Source organism: Pempheris klunzingeri, chromosome 13 (assembly GCF_042242105.1).
Source record: "Pempheris klunzingeri isolate RE-2024b chromosome 13, fPemKlu1.hap1, whole genome shotgun sequence".
Taxonomy (NCBI): domain Eukaryota; kingdom Metazoa; phylum Chordata; class Actinopteri; order Acropomatiformes; family Pempheridae; genus Pempheris; species Pempheris klunzingeri.
In genome coordinates, this window is record NC_092024.1 from 15,404,513 (window position 1) to 15,430,381 (window position 25,869).

Genomic DNA, 25,869 nt, shown 5'->3' on the forward strand with positions numbered 1-25,869 from the left:
AGTATATCTCTAAACACATTACAATTTATTTCTACGTTGAGAAACATTTCTAAAATCCTTATGTGCTACACAACTGCACAGCTTTTCATTTTAAAGACAAATATTTTGTACATATATTTATATCTTCTTTCATACTCATATTTCATATTTGTGTTTCTCGGCTTGCAGTCGGCCTACCCTCTGCGTTTTGTTAACTTTCTGTATGAACAAAACAGCAAATTCCTTATTATGTGAATTACTTTTCAATAAACTTAATACAAATTTTTTTTTTAATGTTGTTGAATGTGAGATTTCAATGTGCACGGTAATATGGGGCCAATGTCATGGAGTAAAAATACATGACAAAGTGGAAATACATAAAATAGTGAAGTACTTGAATGAACATATTTAGTTATTTCTTCCCAGTTCAGTTGTTGTTAATGCTTGTATTCAGTTTTCATTCAAGGTTCGCTAGTAAACACATCCAAGTATTTTCAGTGCTGCCAATTTCACTCATCATCTCCTTAAACATAACAGTGACAGTATAATACAAGGTTTTGTCACCTATTTTAGGTTGCAATTATTTTCATTATCAATTTAATCCATTTCTTTTCTTCAATTAATCATTGCGTCCATAAAATGCCTTAAAATAGAGAAAAATATCTTTCCCAATTTAGAGGTCAAGGTGACGTCTTCAGATGTTTTATTTTGTCTGACAGTTTAAAACATCCGAAAATATTCAGTCTAGAACGGCATAAAACACAAGGAAGCAGAAGAAAGTGATAACTGATTATCAGAAATGTTGTGGATTAATTTTCTGTTGATCGATGAATTGTCATAGGTTACACACATTAGTGTTGGTATCTTTAAAATGCAGAAGTAGGATTCACAGTAGATTTTAGTCTCCTAATGACAGCAGACCTGATCACTTTGACTTTAAAGGGAAACTTTGATATAAATTCATGAAGGGATAGTATAAAGGGAAAATGTACATGCATGTTCAGTCACTGTTGTTGGTAAATGAAGAAATCACTTGAAGAAATAAATACCTCGATCTGTGCCGTGTTGACTGAGAAAACGGAGTTCTGTGGCAAAATCTGCTGTACTTCCTGGTCACCAGCGCTGTCGTTTGAAGACCAGGAAGAACTACAGGCTCCGTCAGCTCAGCTACTCAGCCTGATCTGCTGCAATGAACTTGAGTCTTCTTTTTGTCCTTTTTGAGCCGTCTGTGGTCAGAGAGAGTGAAGCAGCGAGGACCTGGGGGTTGGGAGTAAGAACGCTTGTCCGCAATGCATCATGGTAAATGTAGGCACTGCCTGCACAGCCTCGCCAGCAGCAGAACTCAGTTTTCTCTGTCGACATAACACACGTTGAGCTATTTATTGCTATTTATTACTACATTTACCACCAACGCTGATTCGACCTGCATGTAAAAAGTAGCAGACTTTCCCTTGAACACTAAATGCTCGTTGGCATTTTGTGCCTGCAATCCTTCAAGCTCAAGTTTCCAATATTTTCACATGGATAAGGATCAATTAAAAGAAACACAACAAAGCCCGCACAGCAAAAGATTAAAACTCACCATTTTATTATGATAATGTTATTTGATATGTCAAATTACAAGTGTATGATGTAACATAAAAACAGTTACAAACATATGTATGCATATTTACATTATATATTTATGAAAAGTAACGAGCTACATCTGTATAAAGAAAATACAACTATGACATGAGTTATTGGGACTATAAATTTTACATCATATACTTGGTATTCTCGAACCATGATAAGAAATACCTAGACGTGTAGAAACCAATAGAACCAGAACAAAGATGTTAAATTATAAAATGGAAACTAGGATGGACGTGAGGCACTTTTTTGAGGTTGTCAGGATGTGAAAGCCGATGGCACTAAGAAACTTCAAGAAAAATAAAAAGATGCACAGGAAAGAAATATGCACAAGGAGAGTGAAAGAAAGAAAGAAAAAGAAAGAAAACAGGCAGTGTTTACAGAATAGTTAAGAGTAGTACCATTTATACTGCAAGTTTCAAAACACAAATGTCTTCCACTATTTAGAACTAATCACATAAATGTTACATCAAGCGCCGTAAGATGAAAAAAAGCTTACATAGAGTATCATCAGTGCACCAAAGCATTGGAGAATTGAAACATAACCACTCAACTGCTGTGAAAAGTAACCTTTTTAAAACAATACACTGAAGAGAAACAGGTTTATATAGCTTTTTTTCTTTTTTTAATCTACACAATGTCAAGAATGTACACTTGTATGCATTCCCAAAGATATGCACAATTTCCAAGATTGAAAGAGGATAAAAGACTAGCAGCAAAGTGGTTAAAACTGAAGTCTTATATAATGCAGGTCAAAAAAATATATATATTAAAGCAGACAGACACATGTTGCATATATAATACAGTACATGACAGGAAGTTGCACTGTGCTGGTTAATGCAGAATGAGAAGTGTTATTTCAGCATTCTCTACACTTTGTATAAATGCACGTCCTACATTTTGCTTCTCAGCCAGCAAGTTTTAATCAGGTTCATCAAACCTTGGTTCAGCTTGCAATAATGCAGGGCTATCCAATTACAATGGGAGAATATGACAACCAACCAAACATTTGGTTACACACCAACCCTGCACGCACACACCGCCATCACGCTGGAAACTGACACACGAACGGCGCGCACACGCTCACACTCACACATACACATTCGTGGGCACAAAAGAACGCACATATTTAGTAACACTCGCGCACCCACACGCATGCACAAGTGTCCACTTCATCACACAGAGCATTCAAACGTTTAAAAACTCACCGTCATGGTTATATGCTGTTGGAGAACTAGGGTTTAACAGTCGTTCATAGCTGATTTTCTCTGTCAACACAATAAAATTAGTGATTGTTTCTAGCAGCTTTATATGTATGTATATATATATATATATATATTTATATAACAAACTTTTGAAACAAGTGGACTGCCACTACTGTACCGTGTTAGCACTATCCTTCCTTCTACCGTACAAAACTAGAGAGAAACTCTATTAGAAGCTCAATAGTCATTTCCATCACAAACGCCCTCTACTTTTCAATGTGAAATAATACTAAAAGGTGACCTATGTACATAATGCTGTCAATTGAAGCTACAGTATATGCTGACAGCAACGATAAATACAGCTCTATCTTTAAAATTTCAAAGACAAAAAAAGCTGGGATTATTATCAGAACTTAAATATAGTGTTAAGTATTTACAGGTGTTTGGAGTTTGGTACCAGGGGTTGCTCGTCTACCTACATAGCGTTAAAGTGTCCTGTCCCGTCACTGACTCAGCCTGCAGAGAGGTCAGTGTGTTTCCCACGTTAGAGAGTTTGCATAGAAGGTAAAAGGAGCGTTGGTCGGGGTGCAGTTAGGAAAATAAATGTTGCTCCTGTAATCCAGTCGTGTTGAGACCGAGGTGCCAGGAAGTGAGAAGAGATGCATATTTGTTAGCGACCGGACATGGATGTTGTACCAAATCTGCTGGGAATTTCAAATGTGCCAATGCTGTAGTTTGGGGGAGAATTTCAGTTATTTCAGCCAGTCGTTCAAACCGAACCGTTGGGGGTTTGTCGTCTGTAATCTGAGTGTTTTTGATCAGAAAAGTTTGAGTCAACAATTAGCAAGTGAGCAAGACATGTTCAGTCTAAAATTTCTACTGTTCTGAGCGGGAAATGGGTTTCAAACACAGCTAGACTCTGCCGTACAGTCTGTGGAGACCCTGTTTCCTAAAGGATCTTAAAGGAGTAGTTAGCCATTTTGGGAGTTAAACTTATTTTGCTTCCTTCAGGGTTTGTAGAGCTTTTCAAGAGTCAAATTCAAGCACTTTTCAAGCGCTTTTATGGTACCTAAACCAAAAACTTTTGCAAAAGAAAAAGTTTGCAGCATTCCTTCATACACACAGCATTCACTGTATAAACACAAAAAAGTATGGTGACAGGATCGTTTCGTTTCAGTTATTAATATCAATTAGATTTTTGGTTTACATGAGTGACTGTGTAGATGAAACACCAGATTATGTTAAAAATCAAGCATTTACCAAGAAGTATATTTGAATCCCAGCATATTCCTGACTTTGAAAACATAACGGTTAAAATTTTCCAGACTTTGTACGAACCCTGGCTCTTGTTCAGGGTTAGATGAGAAGATTAATTCCATGTTTTTAAAACAGTGGTATCAATCTTCTCCTCCAACTTTCAGAAAGAAAGCAATCTAATCTCCCCAAAATGCCAAACTATTCCTTTAATAGTTTGATCGCCTCTCCGAAAGATGCTTCGGGAAACAGGGCGCTGGTCTGCACTGTTACTAGTCAAAGCCATAATCATATAGTCAGTGGTGTCGTTACATGACATCAGATCGATAGTGCATATGAAGACCTATGCACACACACATGCGCGCACAGACGCACACACACACACACACACATATAACATCTGTATGTTATTTAATAGCTAAGATACTCAGCATTCCTCAAACAATGCATTCATTCATTCAGCCATTCATTCAGGACCTGTTAAATGAAGACATACGGAAGGAGTGGACTTCAGCTTTAGAGGAACAACACAATACGACATGTACACAAGATGTGAGGGGAAAATAAAACAATAAAAACAATAAAACTGCTTCATGGGACAAACATGGAAATTTTGGAGAGGGTGCTGCAACCAAAGCTTGGAGAGCAGTGCTTTCAGGAGGGTTTTTCCCTCATGCCAAACGGGATGTTAAATTAAGTCAACTTTATGTACAGAATTTTAAATCTGAGGGAATCTTAATAATATAGCCTGATTTAAGTGCCTCGTCATTTAAGCAAGGAGCACTGTAACCCCTTTACTCACCAAAACAAAACTTGCTGGTTGAGCAACATTTCAGCCTTTGTTTGAAAAATGATTATAAAATGAGCAGGAAAGTAACAATGAAGAAACAAAAAAAAAACACCAATTTCACTACAGCAGTAAATAACTGGACTACAACTGGAATTCACTGGAGTGAATGAAATTGTCATGTATTGGTTTCAATTTAAATGGTTCAAGAGGTTCTAATGCTATTTTCATAATATGGAAAAACTATTTTGGGGAACTCGGCAATGGTAAAGCCATTACCATTTTTTCCCTTCTAATCATGGAATCGATCCCTTTATTTTGGAATGCAGTCAAATGGTCTGAATCAACTTGGGAAAAGCAAGGTAATCATTTTAACATCTTCAAAGTGAATGTCAAAAGCTATACCAAGCTGTACCTTCAAAAACGAGCTGTTACTTTTTGATTTCTTTTTTTTCCCCCCAACATTCGATGGAAAGGAAAACAAGGAATTGGCCATACATCCACCACGGCAACATCTCTCAAATGTTAAAATCACACTAAATATGGTGGTTAATGTACCACAAAAATTTGAGAGGGTTACCTTTACTCAGGGGGGGGAATACCATTTTCTAGTGCACTTTTCTCTGTCTAGTAATTACATTGTCAGCAAATGCTTAAGCCGTGAAGGAAAGGCCACTGTTACCCAACTGCAAATTCACAAAAAAGCAAGAACATATCCCTTTTAGCATACTCAAACAGCAAGTATTTTTTTCTGAACGCAGAATAGTTGTGTTTTCTTTTTGTCATTAAATTGTCGCTCTCTGTACAAAAGACAATTTTTCCTTCATAAGGTTACACATTACTTGTAGTAGAGTTCTGACATTTGTGGCCTGGCTTTGTCAATGCATGAGTGTGAATGTGAGAGAGAGAGAGAGATGTGTGTGTGTGTGTATGTGTGTGTGTGTGTGTGTGTGTGTGTGTGTCTGTGTGTACAGATGTGTTTAGTAACATCTCCAAGTCTATTAATCTTGATGACTCCTCCTCCTCTTCTCCTCAGATTAAGCTCCTGAGCTTAGCTTGACGCTCAGAGCCCCCACAAAGCATATGGTTTGTCCTCCACTGCTGCTTGTCGGCGACAAACACAAACTGAAATCTCCAAAAGCCCTCAGAGCTGGGGATCAACAACATATCACCCCGTCTGAGAGGGGAATGAAAAAAGGATGCCGGCTTTTAATTTTCCGCTTTTATCCACTTCCTGTGTTAGCTAGCTTTGAGGGTGTCCCAGAGTCTGCCGTCAGGTCACCCTGCGGCCTTGTGCTTGCCCCCACAGCAGCGGCAGGCCTCACCACAGTGGTGGCAGGCGCGCAGAGGCAGGTAGCAGCACATGCAGGGTGCAATGAAGGACAGCGCCACCAGGGCCAGCCAACGCAGGCAGAACTGCTCGTCAGACGTGTCACATGAGCAGGGGTCTGAGAAGTCGCCCTCAGAGTCGGACATGCAGTGGTACAGCATGCTCTCGGCGCACAGCATGCAGCTGACTTTGTAGATGCACTGCTTGATTGGGTCGGGGGCGTCTTGGCACTGCCCCCGCCAGTTGTCTTCGTGGTTAAACATCTCCCGACAATAGATGCAGCGTGAACGTTCGCCGTCCTCCCGCCGCCGCCGGCCCTTCTTGGACTTGAGCAGGGGCGAGGGCTGAGTCTTAATGGCTGTGTCCTTGCCCAAACCCAGCCCCATACCTGTTCCAATGCCCATGCCAGGACCAGAGTGGGAGTCCCCACCGGGGCCATCTGGGAAGAGGTACTCGCACTTCTTACTGTCCAGTTTGTGGAAGGCGGTAGGGAAGTCCAGGTCCTCGCGGTCGGCCTCCTGTTTCCACATGACGGGGTGGCGGTAGTCCTCATAGCCGCGGATGAGCACGTCCTTGCGTGGGTTGATGCGAACAATCTCCTCTTCGTCCATGTGAAAACTGACATGACGAGTCGACTTGAAGGAGACCTTTGAGAGAGGAGAAATTGATCATTTTTGGATTACCCAACAAGAATACAATACTCCAATGTGGGAACTAAATATACTTCATTCATATAATTTTATCTCAAAAGCTTCAGTCTTGCATTCAAGGCCCCATATGTTCACATAAATCAGATACAATTTTATGTTTTTATATCTTATAATTCAGATTTTGGAGATGTGATTAATTGCGTGGCGGAGAGGAAGACCTGTGGAGGCAGGTAGCGGCGGTTGCTGGAGGGGAACTCGTCGAAGGGTTGGGCGCGGACGTAGCAGCCCCTGAATGGCTCGGTGGATACGACGTTGTTCAGGGGAGAGAAGGGCTCTTTCATTGGGGTGCAGATAGAAGGAGGCTCATCACACACCTAGAGAAATACAGAAAAAACATTCAAGTCAGTCAGGTAAGATAGATGATTTCGAAGCACACACATAATGAATCTTTGAGAATAAATTAATACTTTGGGATTTTCTGTCAGCAGGCAAAGCATTCCTAGACAGTTTTATTGTATTACTTACAGCTCTGATAAATTGTGACAGATTGTTTTATATTTAAATTTTAAAAAGAGGCATAAACGATGAAAATCGGTATTGAATGAAGCCCTCAACACCAACCATTCTCACATTCTATGTTACCACTACATTGTCAAAAGCACTAATGTTCGATCAATTCAGTTTTCATGAACACTACTGATTTGACTCAGGGTGTGTAGGCTGTGTGTGTTCCATTTGTAACCACCAGGGGGCATCCTGCGCACACGCTTGGCCAAATGAGTGTGCTGTGTGGTGATGACTCAAGGCCCTTCTGTTAAGAACTCAGAGTTCCCATCAGCCTTGCATGTGTTCCCACAAAGATTTTAACTGATGCAAAATGTACAAACAAGAGCCCAAAAAAAAGGCACTTGAAACACGCGAGAAAAAAAAAAAAAAATAGAGAGAAATGTTGGAAACCGTGTGAGGCAGAGCGAACATTCCTTCCACCTCACGCCAAACAATCTCATAATTACAAGAGGGAAGCTCACTGTTGACATCAATCAGAAAGAGATGTCTATAAATAACATATTGTGAATGCCACAATCTGAATCAGATGCATTTAGAAATATAAACACTGCAAGAATATATTTCTACACGTTGACAGAAACAAAATAAATAGTTTTAGATCCGATACTTCAGTACTCATGGCAACAAAATAAAGAGCGATGGCTAATGGCTACGATTCATGTGTGCAGAGGTGATGAGAGATGGGGGAGGATAGTCGGTTATTACATCAAGAGCCCTGTAATGATATTTCATGTCCAACATTATTTCAGCACAACCACCTGGATGACTTCCAGCTTGTTCGTGCACCAAACATCACATCTGTAAACTACCTGAACATAAGCAGAATAAGGGTTCAGTTAAAACTTAAAAACTTGAGATGTGCCCTCTCTCTAGTTGAGTCTTTAGAGATAAACTGTCTGAAAATGATCCAAATAAGCTGTAAAATAAAGGACTTCAAGGTTAAGGCTCAAGTCCCACTCAGAAATACACAAACAAGGACACACGCCGCTGTTTCTTCACACGTACAAGTTTGATCCAGTCGTATTCAGGCCTTGTACACACTGGCTAGCTGTCCCTCTTTTCCCACACACACCCCGACCTCATCAAGGCAGGGTTAGTCCTCCTCTCTTCTCCTTCTCCCACCCTCTCTCTCTCTCCCTCTCTCTGCTCTGCGTGTGGAGGAGGCTGCTGGCTCTGGTTAGTCAGTGCCGTGTGTAAAGTAGCCCACGCCAGTGCTTTAACGCACAGCGGAAATCTGGTTTGCTCCCAGCTGCTGCTACAGTAATTACTGTCCTGTGGTTGCTAAGAGATGCTTCCTTTGACTTCTTTTTTTTCCCTCTCTTTCTCTTCTTTTTTCCCTCTCTCTCCTCCGCTTGCCCCCCTCCGGCCTGCTAACACATGGTGTGTGTATGTGTGTGACTTTGCTCCTTCTGTGCCTCCAAACATACCAAGTGGTGTAACACACATCCAGAGCGTCTGCAGGGGAATGTGGGGAATAGGAGACAGTGGAGGGACAGAAGAGAAAGAACAGAACAGGAAAAAATGACTTTGTGTTGTATTCGTGTGTGAGAGAGAGAGAGAGAGAGAGAGAAAGAGAGAGAGAGAGAGAGAGAGAGAGAGAGGCCAAAGAGTCTGCCGAGGGAATGTCATAAACCAGCTCCAGCTGGAGAAATGCAGCACAGAACTTAAAAAGCCAGATGACAGCTGTGTGTGTATGTGAGAGAAAGAAAGAAGGGGTGGGGGGTGAAATGGGAAACAGACTTGGGCTTCCTTTTAAAGCGCTTGCCTAAGCCCCACCATTCAAAGGCATGCGTGGGGGCCAATCTGAAGCTGAGTTGACCCTAGAGATGTGGCTGGGTGAGGAGAGGAGAGGAGAGGAGAGGAGAGGAGAGGAGAGGAGAGGAGAGGAGAGGAGAGGAGAGGATGGAGGTGGTGTGGAGCCAGGTTGCCCCTGCCAACATCAGGGATCCATGCACTTCTGCCCTCAAAGGCAAAGGGGGCTCAGGATAGGGAAGGCTGAGGTCGGGACATACTAAAAACCTTCAGAACACACTGCATCTCTGCATTAGACAGAGAAAAGATTATCTTCATGTACAACCAAGTTCCAGGGTGCTCCACGTGTCCCTTAAATTAATGTTTCGACACTTATTAGCTTTGTTGCAGAGACTTGGATGTTAAGACAAAGGGTAAATATGAGGCTACAGCTAGCAGCTAGTTAGCTTAGCTTAGCATAGCGACTAGAAATGGGGCGAAATCGCTAGCCTAACCCTCCTGACAGCATCTCTAAAGCTTACTTATTAACACCTTATGTCTTGTTTGTTTGAAATGTACAAAAATCTAAGTGCAAAAAGCAACTATTTGACAGACACAGATGAGAGTGGTATCAGACTTCTTAGCTACCTCTCTGGAGCAAAGGACACCAACACATTTCAAAAAATGGCAGACTAATCCTTTAAACCGCTCCCTTTCTGGCTCCACAATGTTTTAAGGAGCACCACTGAGACAAACCAAACTAATCTGAGAGTTTCTGTTCTATGAGCGAGGCTGTAAAAGTCAACTGGCCAACAAAACGCCTGTGTACTAAACTGATAAGAGAAAACTTCCTGCCGGTGCTAAATTGGACGCGGATGTTTTCCTGTGGCATTCAAAAGAAAAAAAAAAATCATTTTACTTTATACTTGCGGAAGGACTGTGGTGGTACGGCATAATTCCTGGCAGTGGGTCATCACAGCTGAGAGGGGTGTTGTGCAACCACATTTTATATGGGTGAAATATATTGCATGTGCATACAGTGTGTGTGTGTTTCAGAGTGACAGGAAGAATGTGGTGAGCTTGTGAAGGGCATACAAGTGGGTGCTGAGCCTCAGTGGGCAGGATGTGGGTGGAGAAGACCGTCTTCAACGCATGTGCATGCACTGACACACACACACACACACACACACACACACACACACAGTCCAAGTCCACCACTTGTAACGATGCAAGGCTATCAGCTCTAAGACCACGAGATTTTTTTTTTTTTAGAGATGTCTGAATTTAATCAAGGAATGAAATAAGGCTTTATGGTGACCTCCCATGCTGATGAGAAAACGATGTCTGTTTTCTCTGCAAGGTCAAGGCTACTCCTGCTTCTCAAAGAGTCAATAACACAAACTAAAGGCCACTACACAGAATTTAGACCTGTTGTTCTGTATATACCACATTCCTCCCTGAGCCTCTGTGTGTTTTCAGAGACAGGTTATCTGTACAAGCCACAGTGTACATTATGATGGAGTATAAAGCAACACAGCTAATATCACACCTTGCTGTGTGGTGGTATTTGCTAGTTCCCTTGCTGCAGCCCTTGCCACTGGTTCCCTTCCCTTTCTCTGTAGCCCAGGTCTCCGACCGCAACATTCGGATGCCAAATCACCATGGTGACACCCTCGGTGGCTCACTCACTGAACCTTGTGAACACCCCCTTCTACCCCCCCCCTCCCGTTGTCTAGCAACAGTGGTGCCATTGGATTTCCTGTATGTTCAGGCTGATTCCTTAAAGAGGAACTTCGCCACGGGAACAGGAACGCAGCTCTCCCTCCTTCGCTGCTCTTCTAGTCCAAAACATGCAGGATATAAGATACTAGGCAGGTCAAAGGTGATGAGGACAAGCCTCTGACAAGCGCAATGAACTCACAGCTAAAAAATTATGTCACAGGAGGTCCAGTGTGATGTCAAAGGGAAGACCATAAGGACCCCTGGCTGAACTGGTAGAGCATTTTCACCAAACAGTTGCCAAAAATTTGAAACATCATGCAACGCAGCACAGTACTCCTGTTATAAATACTTATTGAGGCTACTATTCTAGTTGTGTGTTGAGTCAATTTTTCTATGTTTTAAAGCTGTGCCTTTGTGTATACTACAAACTACAATGTAAAAAATTACCAGGGTTGAATTAACAACTCCCTGAGACAGTGTCAACAATAATTAATTATGAGTTTCGCAAAGGTAGCATATATTTCTGTACTGTTGTATGTACTGGACTGCATTACAAAGAGCAGTGGTTTCTGTATTTCCGTGTTTCTGTGCAAGTGTGCATTACAAGAACTGCCCCTCCTCCCACGAAGGTGTCTTTTCACCTACTTTGCAATCAGAGGCAGAACAGGTGACTGACGTTCCTGCAACGGGCCTGATATCTAAAACAAATGAACATGGGTGTGTAGACTTGAACTATATACCTGCTGCCTTTCTCTGTGAAATAGAACACGGCATTCTCAACCACAAGTCGACAGCCAATAAAGCGTCACATGTCAGCAATAAGGCAAATATATACAATTCTTAACATTGTTCACCTTAAGAGTTTTCAACCTGTCAACGAAAAGAGGCCCAGCTCAGGAAGAAACACATTCAGTTTGGAGGATGTTGAAATTAGAGAGCATTTTCAGCAAGCTGCCTTTGAACAACCAGCTCCCGAGGCAATAGTTATTATATTGGCATCAATTGTAAAAAAGAGTGACAGCTAACATGTTAGATTGATAGAGACAGCTAAGCCTGCTCTAGCACATTCGCTGGCCAACACCCAGCCTCACCTCAGGGTCTGGCTGGCACTGGTTAAACACCTGTAAATCTCTGAGAACAACTGTTAGAAAACAAAGGCAGGTGTCAGCGCCTGGGTGGGACACATCACAGCTCTAACATATGGCTCAGGTTCTCGCTATGACCTGCCTCCAATTTAATGGAGAGTGAGAGTTGAGTCATAAATCTAGCCTCATAAAAACCTACAGTACACGCACTTGAACATTATTTCACCCATTTCCCACTCCATGTCACAAAGATACTTAAGACATTAATCACCGTGTTGACTGTTTAGTTTTTGTGAATTTGTTTTACTTTGTAGCAGATTTTCCAAAAATATATATCTGGTGGAAATACTTGCAGGTTAAATAAATTTGGCCTAAAAGTCAGAAAAATAAATATGTACTCATGTGTACACACACAACACACATTTTCTTTCTTCTCAGTGTACCACTCACCGGTAGTCCATCGTCAGGTGTATCCCCTTCCCCAAACGACCGACAAACTGGAGGATAGAAGGAAGAACACAGACAGGAAAAAAGATTAGAGGCTTAACTCGATCATTTTATACACTCAAACTGATGCAGGCTTTGTTACAGTTAAATAAGCTGGTAAAAGGTTGTAACTGTGACGTTTAACAGCACACAATCTATGCATTATCATTGCCTGTGGCATTAAAAACTCCTCAAACAGACACCAATGGTATTACTGAAATATCTCATCAAGGTTTTGTACATTACAAACCCTGTGTAATGGTGCATGCCCACAGCGCTATTTTTACTGTCTTAAGCATCTACATTTTATTGACAAATACAAGGGAAGACTTGTTTTTGGAGGTTTACCACTAGGGGGCGAATCTTCATAGAACAACAATGAGATCGTGTACCAGACTCCTCCACTTCCTTGTGCCATTTTTAAGCCTTAGCTACATTTCTAAGAATAAGTGTAATTTGTCTTGTATATATCAAAACTGTTTCACTCTCAATGGATGTCATCTCTACAAAGCATGTTTGAGCCTACAGATCTTACTCGCTGATTCCTCTGCTTCTGCTTTGCTCCGACTGTAGCCTAATGGGGAAATGAAAGCTGCTCTGTGTCAGTGTGGTACACAGAAGTAAATGAAATATGCATGCCTAGAATAATTTAACCCCGACCTCGGCTAAAACGCCATGTGCCATTTCCGCATCCAAAACACCTCGTCTGCTGATGCTGGAGTCAGAGCTTATGTTTCAGGTATCAGGCTGACCATGTTACAGCTTTTCATTACCAGACAGAATGAAATTGTGGAGGGTGTAACCCGAGGAGAGAAACTAATGTTACTGATATTTTTACACAAAAACTGAGACACACTGAGAGAACCATTGTTTAATTAATTATATGTACAGTATACATAATATTGTAGCATTATTGTCCTTAATGAAAGAATACCTATATGGTTTACTTCAATACTTTAGAGTCATTAATTCAAAAAGTAAAATAATTGACATTGAACTATTCTGTGTCATCTTGTCGGCAAAGTACGAGGTTATGCAATATGAAGTCTTTAGTGACAAACTAGTGCCAGTGTAAATAATCAAAATGATACCAAGCAGCAATGTCAATGTCATTAAAATCAATCTGGTAGATTTATGTGCAATTTAGGAGTTGCAGGTTATTTCTTTTAATCCTCCATTTTTGGTCTCTGAAGCATGCAACTTAAGCTTAAAAGGTTCTCTAATTTTCTCTGTTTTCTCATGCATGATTGGATATGTGATGGAGTCCGACTACAAAAGAGAAGAACAATGTCCATCCATTATCTATATAGCGCTTATCCGTCAGGGGGGCTGGTGCCAATCTCAGCTGACTTTGAGCGAGAGGTTGCCAGTCAATCGCAGGGCCAACACATAGAGACACACAACCACTCACATTCACACCTACGGGCAAGTCACAAATTTACCTGCATGTCTATGGACTGTGGGAGGAAGCTGTTGTACCCGGAGAAAACCCACACAAGAACATGCACACAGATAAAACCCAGGTTCACACCAGGATTTGAACCTGGGTTCAGCTACTGCGTAGCTTACTGCATGTAAGCTATGCAAACATTGTTCTTCTGGTTCAGCATGGTGGTGTGGTGGTTAGTACTGTTGCCCCACATCAAGAAGGTTCTAGGTTCAAATCCAGGTTTGAACCTGGGTTTTATCTGTGTGCATGTTCTCGTGTGGGTTGGCTTGGCTCCAATTTTGTTACAATATGTGAAGTTGAACACCAACTCATCTGTCAAATGAAACTTTAAGTGTCTAATCTGAGAAATAAATACCATTTCAGCACCATTAGTAGTGTTAATGCTACTGGTTTAGGTAAATACAATGTACGTTGTTATGCCAGCTGCATAATTAAGAATACAATAGAGTATTATGTAGTACAGTATAAACTAGGATTGTGACACTAGTGCATGTCTGATGACAGCATATTTAGCATTCGATTTTCAAGCAGCCACCAAATATATTCATGATTAAAAGAAAACACTGTTTAAGAAATCCAATGGTTGGGGCTAGAAAACAGGGATTAAACCATTTCCATTGGGATGAAGGGAAATCTATTTGTACCTGGGGCATCAAGAGCATTCACTTAATTAGGATCACTGAGGCCTGATTTGAAGCACTGAGGCATCAGTTAGCCTGTCTGCATTCTGGGATACAGCAATACAGGGCAGTGCCGTGTCTGCCACAGAGAGGACGGAAGAATTCACCAGGCTTGTGGTAGAGTCAGTCAGTCCATCCAAGTCTGCCTGTCTGTCTGTATCACATGGAAAGCATGTTTGTGTGCGAGTGTGCATGTGTGTGTATGCATTTCTCCACTACAGAGAGAAAGAGGCTTCCTGCAGCACGACTCTGGCAGTGCTGGGCTGCGAAGCTGCCTGAGCCATGTGCCCGACGTTGCCATGGCAACAGAGGACTGCAAGACGGACACACACACACACACACACACACACACACACACACACACACACACACACACACACACACACACACACACACACACACACACACACACACACACACACACAGGCAAAACATATTCTCTCTCACTGCCTCTTCTTCTCTCCCCACACACATTCGCACAGCAGTCCAGCAGCAGAACGATGCAACAGGAATACAGAAGAACCTGCCTGCCTGAGCTGAAGAGAGGCATTACACAACACTGGCAGAATACAGAGGATGCCAGGAGAGAGATAAAGGTGAGCAGAGAGGGGGGGGGGTGCACTGTGGAGACAAAACTCACCATCACCTGCTATAGCTGACATTCAGAGCAAAGAGTTGAAGCATTTACCAGCAGACAGAAACTGTGCAGCCTCTGGGTGAGGTGAGGGGAAGGTGTTTAATCACACTGACCAGCTTTCACAGATGTTCAACCATCTGCCCACAGCATCCTCTCATGTGAACTAGGGCTGCAACTATGATTTTCAAAAATAATTAACCTTCAGATTATTGTTTCGATTAATCGTTTGGTCGACAAAAAGTCAGACATGAGTGAAAAACACAGAGCTTCATATTGCTTCCTTGGCCAACACTCCAAAGTACTCTATGCTATTGTAGTGCAGCAAATATTCAAACCTGACAGACTGCAAGTAGTACGTTTTGGGGGTTTTAGCTCAAAAATTGAAATGTTTGCTGATTACCTTTCTGTTAATCTACTAATATGTTAAATCCAGTAAAACAACCTAAACCAACTTTCTTTTACACCAAGCAGACCTGAGATGGCATTGTCATCCTCTCATTATTACAGCGCTATGTTTATAGCTATCCATGATTCTTTGTTCTCCAGTTTCAATTGAAATTCACAGTCGGAGCTATTTGCAAAGCCAGCCCTATAGTTGTTGCCCATGATTACCTTTTACCTAGACTGTGTGTGGACTTGTGCCCAGGAAGTTCAAATCTCAGATAAACGCTTGTGGGCAAGAAGCGACTGATGCCTAGCAGCGATAAGCCTTTACGATATGTTCTGCTGTACCTCCTCTATGCTCCCCAGGGTTCTGAGGTCTAGAGAGTAAAGGAGATTATGGCTCCCCAGCCAGCCAGCCAGCCTCTTGTGTAACATGGAGCTGGGTGGCAGATTGCTGAGCTGGCAATTCTCCTGCTAATTGGATGACTTTGCAACCTCTGGCACTGTACTGAAAAATAATGCTTATCAGGACCCAAAGCTGCTAACTAAACTTAGAGTCTCAACTCCACCTAAGTGCATCTAGTTTAACTCAAATAAAATGTAGAAATGCCACACTAAACACAGACAGGCCAATCCCTACCTTTTTTTTTTTTTTTTTTTTTTTTAAGACTAAACCAGCAACTCCTCAAATCTGACAGCACAAAAGCCCAACCTGGTCAAGTTTCTTCTGACTAATGCTCTGCCCCCATCTCAGGTTGCCACTCCCTCTGTGTGTCCCAACTCACGACCCCTTCATTCTTACCAACCCTCCCGGTCCTATATCACCCACTGTTTGGGCATAACATGCCCTGCCAGTCTGTACAGGAAGTCGAGAGTTTATCTGGGCAGCTGGCGCTGATAAGATAACGCAGGAGGGGTCATGTTTGGGTGAGTGAGCAGGTAGCAGGGAGGGGGGGTTAGTCATCAACGCTAATCAACACTATGCATCTCTCCTAGAACAGATGCTAGGTCAGCCATTACAAGCCAATGACAAACAGGTAGGAATACAGGCTGTAGTCACCCGCTAACACAGAGCACACCATGTTCATATACATACACCCATATCATTTTACATGTATTAGGTGGCTGCCACAGAGTATAGAGCAACCTCTTAGAGGGAATGCTAATCAAACCTGGTGTTTTGTTGATCTAAACTCTAAAAACGCACACATGCAGGCACCAATAACTACCCACCAAAACACACACACACACACACCCACCTTGGTTGATGTCCTCAATGGCCCGACGTACGCCCCGGTCAAAAGCACGGGCATCAGCAGGGCTCTGGAAAGTCAGTCCGAACTTCTTGTCGTTGATCCTCCAGTGATGGAAGATTGGGTTGACCTTGTTGTATATTAGGTCTTTCTGCAGGACACACTCCAGCACCACCTGACAACACACACACACACAGTTTTAGGGTGAAACAAGGCATAGTAGCACTCAACGGCATTGTAGTTACATTTGGCCAAGCCAAAGTTGTTAATATGCAGACTGGAAACTGTATCATTTAAAGGTTTGTTGATGAAACTCACTGGGGAACACATGTAAATCCTTCATCTCACTCCTCACCCTAAGCTGTTTAAATGTGCCACATTCCATCAATCCACAGCAACATGAGTAAGAGATTGAGAGTAGAGGCCTGCATCTGGAACTACACTTAAGTTACTAAATAGAATAGAATAGAATAGAAAAGGGAAAAAAAATCATCCTAAACCCAATAATTTCACATACTTCTTTGGATAATTTGTAAAACACCTTCTAAATGGTGGGGTTTTCATTACAGATGATGATAAAGTTGGAGAGCAGTGGTGGTGGCAGAAGAAGGGGGGTTGAGTATGTTTTGGAACCAGGCAGCCAAAGTGTGTGGCAGAGAGAGACTGTGTTTCCAAAGCCTATTATTAATCAGAGCTACTGGGCCACCTCCCGGCCTTCCTCTAGGCAGATTAAATGAAATGAGAGACGGCCATTACAGTCTTTGAGGTTTTTTACTGATGTGCACGAGAGGTGGCTTAATGGGGTGTGAATGTGCGAGCGTGCACATGACGATCTGCGTGAGAGAATGCGTGAGCACAGGAGCTGGTGTGATGAAAAGCTCAATGACCCAAGTGCTACACTGTCAATCTCTGCAGTGCAAATGCCTCATCGGAGGATAACGGTCACAAACCAATACTCGACGACTGAAACAGATGGCACCGCTCCCCGTTGATCTGGACAACAGTCAACATGCACGCTTTAAGGGGTTGATACGTGGCAGCTGTGTGAGGGCTTGATGATATGTGATATGTGTGTCAGCGAGAGTGCACACAGGTTTACTTTTCATTCGGAAATGTCTGAGCCAGAGTTGCTTTTTGCCCTCCTGTAACTCGGTTACAAGTGTACCATAACATTGTTTTTCTGCATCTGGAAGATTATGTCTCGTGATTATGTCCTGGTGTCATTACTGCATACATATCTCCCCAAGAAAAGGAGGGGCAAAGGCTAAGCATGTGTGTTTACCCAGCCAGAGGATGAGGGAAGAAGAGTGGGATGGATGTGAGGAGGATGGGGTAGCAAAAAGGGGTGGGGGATGGGTCCCGCCGAGCCTCTGGGTCTGATTGTGGGGGCGAGACTCAATGGAGCCGGAGCAGGTAAGGTGAGCGCGCTGCGAGGCCGACAGAGGAGGAAGTATCACAGTTGCATGGAAGGACGATACTTAACACCACATTCCACACTGTGCTCAGAGAAAAGAGAGGAGGAGGAGGAGCCAAACTGACAGAGAGAGAGAGAGAGAGAGACAGAAACGGAACAGAGGCTGGAGATGTTAGAGGAGGAGAAGGACGGAGACAGACGGAGGTGAGACGCACAGAGAGCACTGAAGAGATAACGTGAGAGCAGAAATGGGGGAAGATAGAGAGAGAGACTACTACTTTTTCTAACTATACTTGGCTTCAAGAAACCAGGTGGGAAAAACATGAGGCTGCAACCTATGGACACTGCCTTTGCCATCAGAATTGTAATTACAAACTCATTCCAATAATAATTCTTGAAATAAAAGGATAAACTCTAGTGGGTTTTTGAGCACATAACAGTCCTCTGCTGTGAATTGGTGCATCAAAGATATAGATACAGAAGCATGAAAGATGGTATGCAATAATATTTAAGCGCTGAGTTTTGAAGACTTAGTAGGAGGCAATAATACACATTTTCCCCCTCAAAACTTGGGTGAAGGTTAGTAAACCACATTTTGTTAGCAAAGACAAGTGAAAACAATCAAATAGCAAGGTTAACAGTAGAAACAAGCCAAAGCATCAAGTGGGCCCTTGCCCCAAGCCAGAGCTTTTTAGAGTAAGCCTGAACTTCACCACATTCACAGCTGTATCAATCAGACGGAGCCAGACTATGAACGCCAGGAAGGAAGGTGAGAGCTTAGCCTGAGGTTTGTCATAATCCAAGAGCCAGTACGGTTAAGTAATCAACCAATTAGATCTGTAGTTTTTTTATGAGTCAGAAAATCAGAGTGAAGGAGAGGGACTGAGAGAGGGAGAGAAAGGAGGGAGGGGGGGGGACGGAGGAGAGTGATTGGTAGCTATATGGAGAGCCAGCTGAGTCATCACCAGTACACTCTGTGCCGCATCACTGCGCTTATAGACAGATCCCCTCCACCTCTTCCGTCTCCCATCTATCTGGCTCCACCTCTGTTTCCTGCTCTTTGACTGAACACATCTCTCTCCCTGATTCATCTCATATCTTATGCACCCCAATCACCTCGTTTCTACCAGCCAAAATTGTGCCTTTGTGATTTCAAAATAACTGCATCTCTGATCCGTTTTCTTCTATCTGGCTCAGGTTCCTATCAGAGGTGGGATGTCATCATGTTGCTTTTCTATTCTGTCCATTTCTGGCTGAATTAAAACACTGAAATGATATCCCTTAAGAGGACAAAAATGCATCTAAAACATGGAACTGCTTGTGTTTTTTTTTTTAGACAAATCAAGCCAAACATCCTCTCAAACATTCACAGGCCCTTCCCTTGGCCTCATTTTCTTTTTACATTATCACTCATTCAACATAATTGCCGTCTTTCATTTACCTCTGAAATAAAAATATTTATGTTACTGTTTTAGACAACACTGTGGTAACATGTACTGATATTGTGCTGCCTTCTTTCCAAATCTGGCTGACACATTCTTATGTGGTTTTGTGGCTGTTGTTTTCATGGATTCATCACTGTGCCTCTCCTCTTCTGGTGCCTTCAGACTGTCGGTAGCGCTGTGGTTGATGCCAACACCATGGCACTGGGTGGCATCCCGACAGACCTACATATGGCTGGGTGTTTGTTGTGGTGGCTGGGGGTAGAGTCTGGCGGTGATAGGGGTGTTTTACCACATCCCAGAAGAGATGAAGGGGGTCTCTGAGCCATGTCTATACCCTGTCTGAACAACAGCATTCCCGTCACACCCTTTCCTGTGCCACACACACACACACGCACACAGACTTGAATAGCAACGCACAAAACACAAACATGCTGTAAACACAAAGCACACATAAAATGCGTTGAGTCAAAGAAGATAAAAAAGGTGATTTAGACGCCCTGCTGTAACAAACCTCTAATGTCGGATAGTTAGGAGCCACCAGACTCTGTGCATCATGGTGGCCTCCTCTGTCTCCTGGCATCTGACAGACATCACTCTGTCTGTCACTCTGTCACTCTGTCACTCTGTCACTCACTCACTCACTCACTCACTCACTCACTCACTCACTCACTCACTCACTCACTCACTCACTCACTCACTCACTCACTCACTCAGATTTACACCCTCATTACCACAGACCGGGATTATCCTAGTGTATCTACTGGATCTGATTTACATCTACATCACAGAATGAGTGTGTGACAAGATGGTCATGGGCTTAACAGCAACTACAGCAAAAGCCACAAGGATTAGAACAAGACAAGAAACAGAATGATCATACTTTTTGGAAGTTATGCATTTACATGTGTGTAAAAACTAAACAATTTAAGGACATTTTGCTATTTGTGAATGAACTGCTAGATTTACTGCTACTATTCAGAAATTGTGCTTGTAAAAGTTGTTGTTTGTTGGACTGTTGATTGATGTTGATGAAGAAATATCTTTCTACATCAATATCTATTTTGTTTAATTAGAATTGACCAAAAAGGTCCATTAACCCTAAACTCTGCTCATTTAGCTGCAGTCAGACACATTCAGTGACTGCAAAGAGTTTGGAAGAGAAACTTGCAACTCATTTAGAGTATGGTGATGCTTAGTTTGTACACTTTACGTTAGGGCTGAAACCGAAAATGATTGACTAGCTGTTCTGGCAGCTATTCTGGTAATTAATTATTCCTTTGGATCATTTTTGTGGTTACAGCTTCAAAAAGTGATCTGTTGCTTTTTTTTGTCTCATATGATAATTAAGTGAATGTTTATGTCACCTTGGGCTCTGGAAAACAGCCTTACAGCCTTTTCTGACTAGAAAATGAAAATCTGTAATGATTGTTGATCGTTAACTGCAGCTACACTGTAAATAATCCTGCTTTTTGAACTAAATATGTCTTGTGCATACTATCTAAATGGCTATTTAATGGCTACTTTTTCTAACAAAACAACTAAACATGGTCAGTGTGACAGGCCACATAGCTACAAGGCCACAACTAAAGACACTGCGGTGAAGAAGAGGAAATGCTTATGATAAGGTGGGCAAATACTTGTGTACTCATGAAAAACACAAGTGAGTGTAACTTTCCGGCCCCTATTCCATCATTCAGCTCCTTTCCAAGCTCTTTGTGCGCTTCCCACATCCCTCATCCCATATTCTTTGCTCCTGAGTAATCAGCTCTTCTCCCTGATGATATCATCATGCATCACGGCATCACGCAGTTCAAATCCTATTTTCAGATACCTGCGCCATGGAGGAAAGCCAAACAACCACTTCCTGTGTGTGAGTGAAACAAAGAGAGGGGAGTCTGGGAAAGGGGGGGCTTAGGGTGATCTCATCCAAGAGAATGCACCATCTCTAGTTTGTGCCCCTGAATGTGCATGAAAGAGAACAAATGGCAAAATAACTGAAAATGTAAACGCATCAACTGCTAGTCCATTTAAAATATGAACATGAATTTATGCACCATAGCATAACTGCATTCACATTATGAGCGTCCCTTACCAGTTTGTCTTTGAGCCTCTCGCCTTTGATGTGGAATTCCACAGCAGTGGGGCTGGGACTGGAGCTGGGACTGGGACTAGGACTTGGACTTGGACTACAAGGGCTGAGGTTGCTGCTGCTTCCTCCGCTGCCTCCACTGTGGGTGCTGCTGCTGTCCTCCGCCCGGCTGACCTTATAGACGGTGACACAGCTAAGGCCTCCACCCGCCAGGGGAAGCCACCCACCGCTGGAGTCATCCCGAGTCATGACCACTGCTCTCACACGCGCATAACTGTCACTGTGGAGGAGGAAAGGGAGGAGAGGAAGGGAGGAAGACGAAGGAATAAGAAGACAGGACAAGAGCAAAAGAAAAACAATGCTATTGAACATAACCAGTAATCAGATTTTTTGAAAAAAGAAAAAAAAATCTCTGGTGACCTTTAATACCTTTTGGACTACAAAATTACCATCAAAAGTAGAAATCCATCATGAAATCAACACATGTAAAGCAGTTAAACCCCAGCATAAACAATATATATGTATATGTATTTATGTCACAGTACTGAACATGCACGGATACGATCAAGCGAAGAGATGAGTCTTAAGTGTCTACATCACACGTGTATTACAATTTGAGCATTTAAACAGAGTTCACCATATGCTACATCCCACTAGAAACACTGATATTGATATTAAATTAAACAAATAAAACAGTGGGGAGATCTGGGTGGCAGCAGAAGCTATTACTAATAACAAGCTAGCCTAATATCTATACCAAAACTAAAAATAGAACGTGAAGAAGCAAAGTCAATGATTTAACTCTGCATTTAATGTGTATTTTCCCTTTAGTACACAATATAACAGACTATTGGCTCTGATTTCTAAAGTCTGAAGCCGTCAGTGTATGTTTAACCCCAGCCAGAGGGTGACTGACCATGTGGCCAAGTTCAGGCTCTGGCCACTGCTGATTTCCAACCTTCCCCCTACAGCAGGTTGTTTCAAACTAGACAACACATGACAGGGCCTCCAGCTCACATCAACCTGTCCTTTCTTATTTTAGATGATACGGCTATTGCTTGTCTCACTCGTCTTTCTCATATCACCTACAAGGGCTTTGAACACAGCTTAATACATGGGAAGACAGTTATCTATAATACATATGATTATCTATGAAACTGAAGGCAACATGCTAATAAACAGCTTAATGTGTGTTTTTTTTACAAAGCAGGAATGAAACATAAGGGGGATTATTTACAACATTATAAGATTAAACTTAAGTTTCAGTGGTTTAACAGCTGACATAAGGTGGTGTACACAAAAATGCATAGAGCTTCCGTTTTTTTTTTTTTTAGACATGGGCTACAGCAACATTAACGCATCCATCAAAGGTTGATATAATGGACACATATCATAAGATTAGCAATTTGATCTACAGCTCTTATAATAATCAAAATCTACAAGTCTGCAGTAAAGAAAAGAAACACCTCTACCACATAATCACAACTGAATGTGTCGCTATATTGGTCCCAGTGTATCAGTAGACTGTATCACACCGTACTTTGATACCGACTATTATGGCTAATAATATGTCATAATTCTACATCTATTTGTGCCTCATTCCCCTTTTCTGTCCCTCCCCACCTCCTGTGCCTCTCTGTCCCTTCTCTTGGAGTCAGATATTTCCCTGATTAGATAACTCGGACTGCATTGGGCCACCGGAAATGACAAAGGTCAGGATGTGCTGAGGGCAGCATTTTGCAGAAACTCCTGGTAACATATTAAAGACTAAGGGAGATCTGAGGGCTGACAGAAATGGGCAAACAGAGTGAAGAATGTGACTGCCGGATGTCTTCCTGGGACACTGATCTCCGGGCCAGCGTCCTGGGTGACCAGTGACAATGACGTCACAGGGTCTGAAATTTTAAGAATTTCTTCTCCGATAATCATTGCATAGTTAAATAGTAGCTCCTGCTCTGATAAAAGAAGAATGGCTGCATCCTCCCCCTTACTGCCTCTCCTCTCTAAATCTTGGCCTGTGCAGTAAGGCTAACCTTTGGCTTGCTGCCTTCCACACCCTTGGCAAACCTCAGTGCCCAGGTTATTGGTTAGTGATTAATCTAAGAGCCAGTGAGCATTAAATCTGAAGCCATTTTTTTTCTTCATGTGAAAGCTTCAATATCTTGGCAGCTGGTAATAGTTTACCACAGTTTCCTCAAAAGATAGATCAGCATGATGAATATGGGTAAATCAAAAATAAACCAACTGACAAAACAACACACTTAATTCTGGCAAATTCTGGTCTGTTCAGACACACACACAGACAATATTATTTTCTAAAGATAAACATACATCAGCAAAATCATCAATATATATGAAAATATTTTCTGCATTAATTAAAAACATTATTGCCACATATGCCACTATCTCCTCTGACTAACCAAAACCTTTATTTAACTGTGGTCTTTAAACCGTCTATAAAGCAACATTTTCAGAATAATGGTGTATGAAATTATAATGTGACAATGTGAAAGGGGTCGCTCATAGTGATGGACCCACAGAAAGTTATCACCTGAACCTGTAGCTCTTCTCAGTTTCATAGCAAGTATAAATCCTTTGTTAAAGGGGACATATCATGCAGAATGCGCTTCTTACGTATATTCATCATAAACATGTGTCCGCGGTGTGTCTCAAGACCCTCAAACCATAAGAAAAGACCATCCCCTCTCTCCTTTTCTCCTGTTCCATCTTTCAGTGAATGTTAAAACGTGCGGTTTAGATTTGACTCCTCTTCTTACGTAAGAACCAAGGTTGTTGAACATGTGACTTCCTTCAGCTCTTCGACAAACTGACTGTCCTGTAGACCAATGACCAATGCTGCCATTGTTGTTATCAACATAACGTTGGTCCTGGTAAAATTAAAATGTCGAAGGTTCGATCAAAGCATGCACATTGTTCTGCTGCAGATTTACAGCAGATTTACTTTATTTTGGAAAGAAATGTGACAAATTTTCCCACAATGACCGAAAAACTGGTTGACTGCTTTCTTAATGAGGGTCAATAACGGTACAAGCTCAAGGATGGATCTATACCAGCTGTCTGTGATCCAACTGCACACTTGGAAGATGAATGTTTGTCTTGTCTATTTTATGTTATTTTACTGTTTATTTGTCAAGTTAGTCTGTTGAATTTGGGTTAGCATTTGCGCAGCTAATGTGGCTCCCGCAGACACCGGTAGAGCTGATGCGGGAGTTGGTGGGCGGTGCCTGATCAGGTCTGTTGGAGGTGACCAATCAGAGCGGACTAGAGCTAAAATGGTGTGTTCAGAAAAAGGGTGAAGAGTAGTATACACAGTATGAGAAGAATGTGTTTTTCAACATTACAGCATGAAGGAGCCCCAAATAAAAAGTATGAACCTAAAAATTAGTATAATATGTCTCTTATACGCTATCTGGCCTGCAACCTCTGTTTTAGTTCACTCTCACTGCTCTCATATCGACAATTCAGCAGCAGCAGGCAGGCAAAAAAGCTCTAGAAAGTATCACACACTACCTGCTCAATACCAAATGGCAGACAAGACTAGCTTCCTGGTTATCACAGTGGAGCATTTAACAACTAAAGACCAAGATATTTCTCTCAGGAATCAGCAGAGACCAAAAACAGAGATCAAAGAGACTAAATGTTGGACTTAAGTTCCAACACTGCTCAAATTAAAAGATGATATGTCAGTTATGTGTTTCAACAACTGACATTGGGTGGCCAAAAAATCCCTTATTTCAGCTTTAAACTTAACTTTAGCCAAAGCTTCTCATTCTTAATCAATTCTATTATAGTGAGAAAAACTCAAAAAAATCAAAATACAAAATATGACTTGCTAATCCCCAGTCCGCAATAAAAGTCCATTCTCTCAGTACAATAGCTCTATGACATTTTTATGAAATTTCATTTTGTTTTTTCTATATACATAAAAATTTGGGAAGATGTGCGAAATTTGATGTTGGTTAGCGACAAAAGCTAACATATAACATTCTTATGGTTATCCTTGAGCAGCAAACACATGAGTTTCCTTTCAAATGTAGGAGCTGAGGAGTAATCTGCAACAAATGATTTGGA

The 25,869-nt window shown here is 42.0% G+C and overlaps 1 protein-coding gene across 1 annotated transcript in view; it reads right to left on the reverse strand.

Moving 5' to 3' along the window:
- Positions 1-4,438: 4,438 nt before the first annotated feature.
- Positions 4,439-25,869, reverse strand: part of spred1 (sprouty related EVH1 domain containing 1) — a 31,676-nt gene continuing 10,245 nt past the window's right edge. Inside the window, exons 2-6 of the mRNA XM_070842475.1 lie at positions 21,781-22,057; positions 16,836-17,004; positions 12,390-12,436; positions 7,053-7,208; positions 4,439-6,831 (exon numbers count right to left, since the gene is read on the reverse strand). Coding sequence (XP_070698576.1) covers positions 6,133-6,831; positions 7,053-7,208; positions 12,390-12,436; positions 16,836-17,004; positions 21,781-22,057 — 1,348 coding nt within the window. The 3' untranslated portion in view covers positions 4,439-6,132. The remainder of the gene's footprint in view (positions 6,832-7,052; positions 7,209-12,389; positions 12,437-16,835; positions 17,005-21,780; positions 22,058-25,869) is intronic.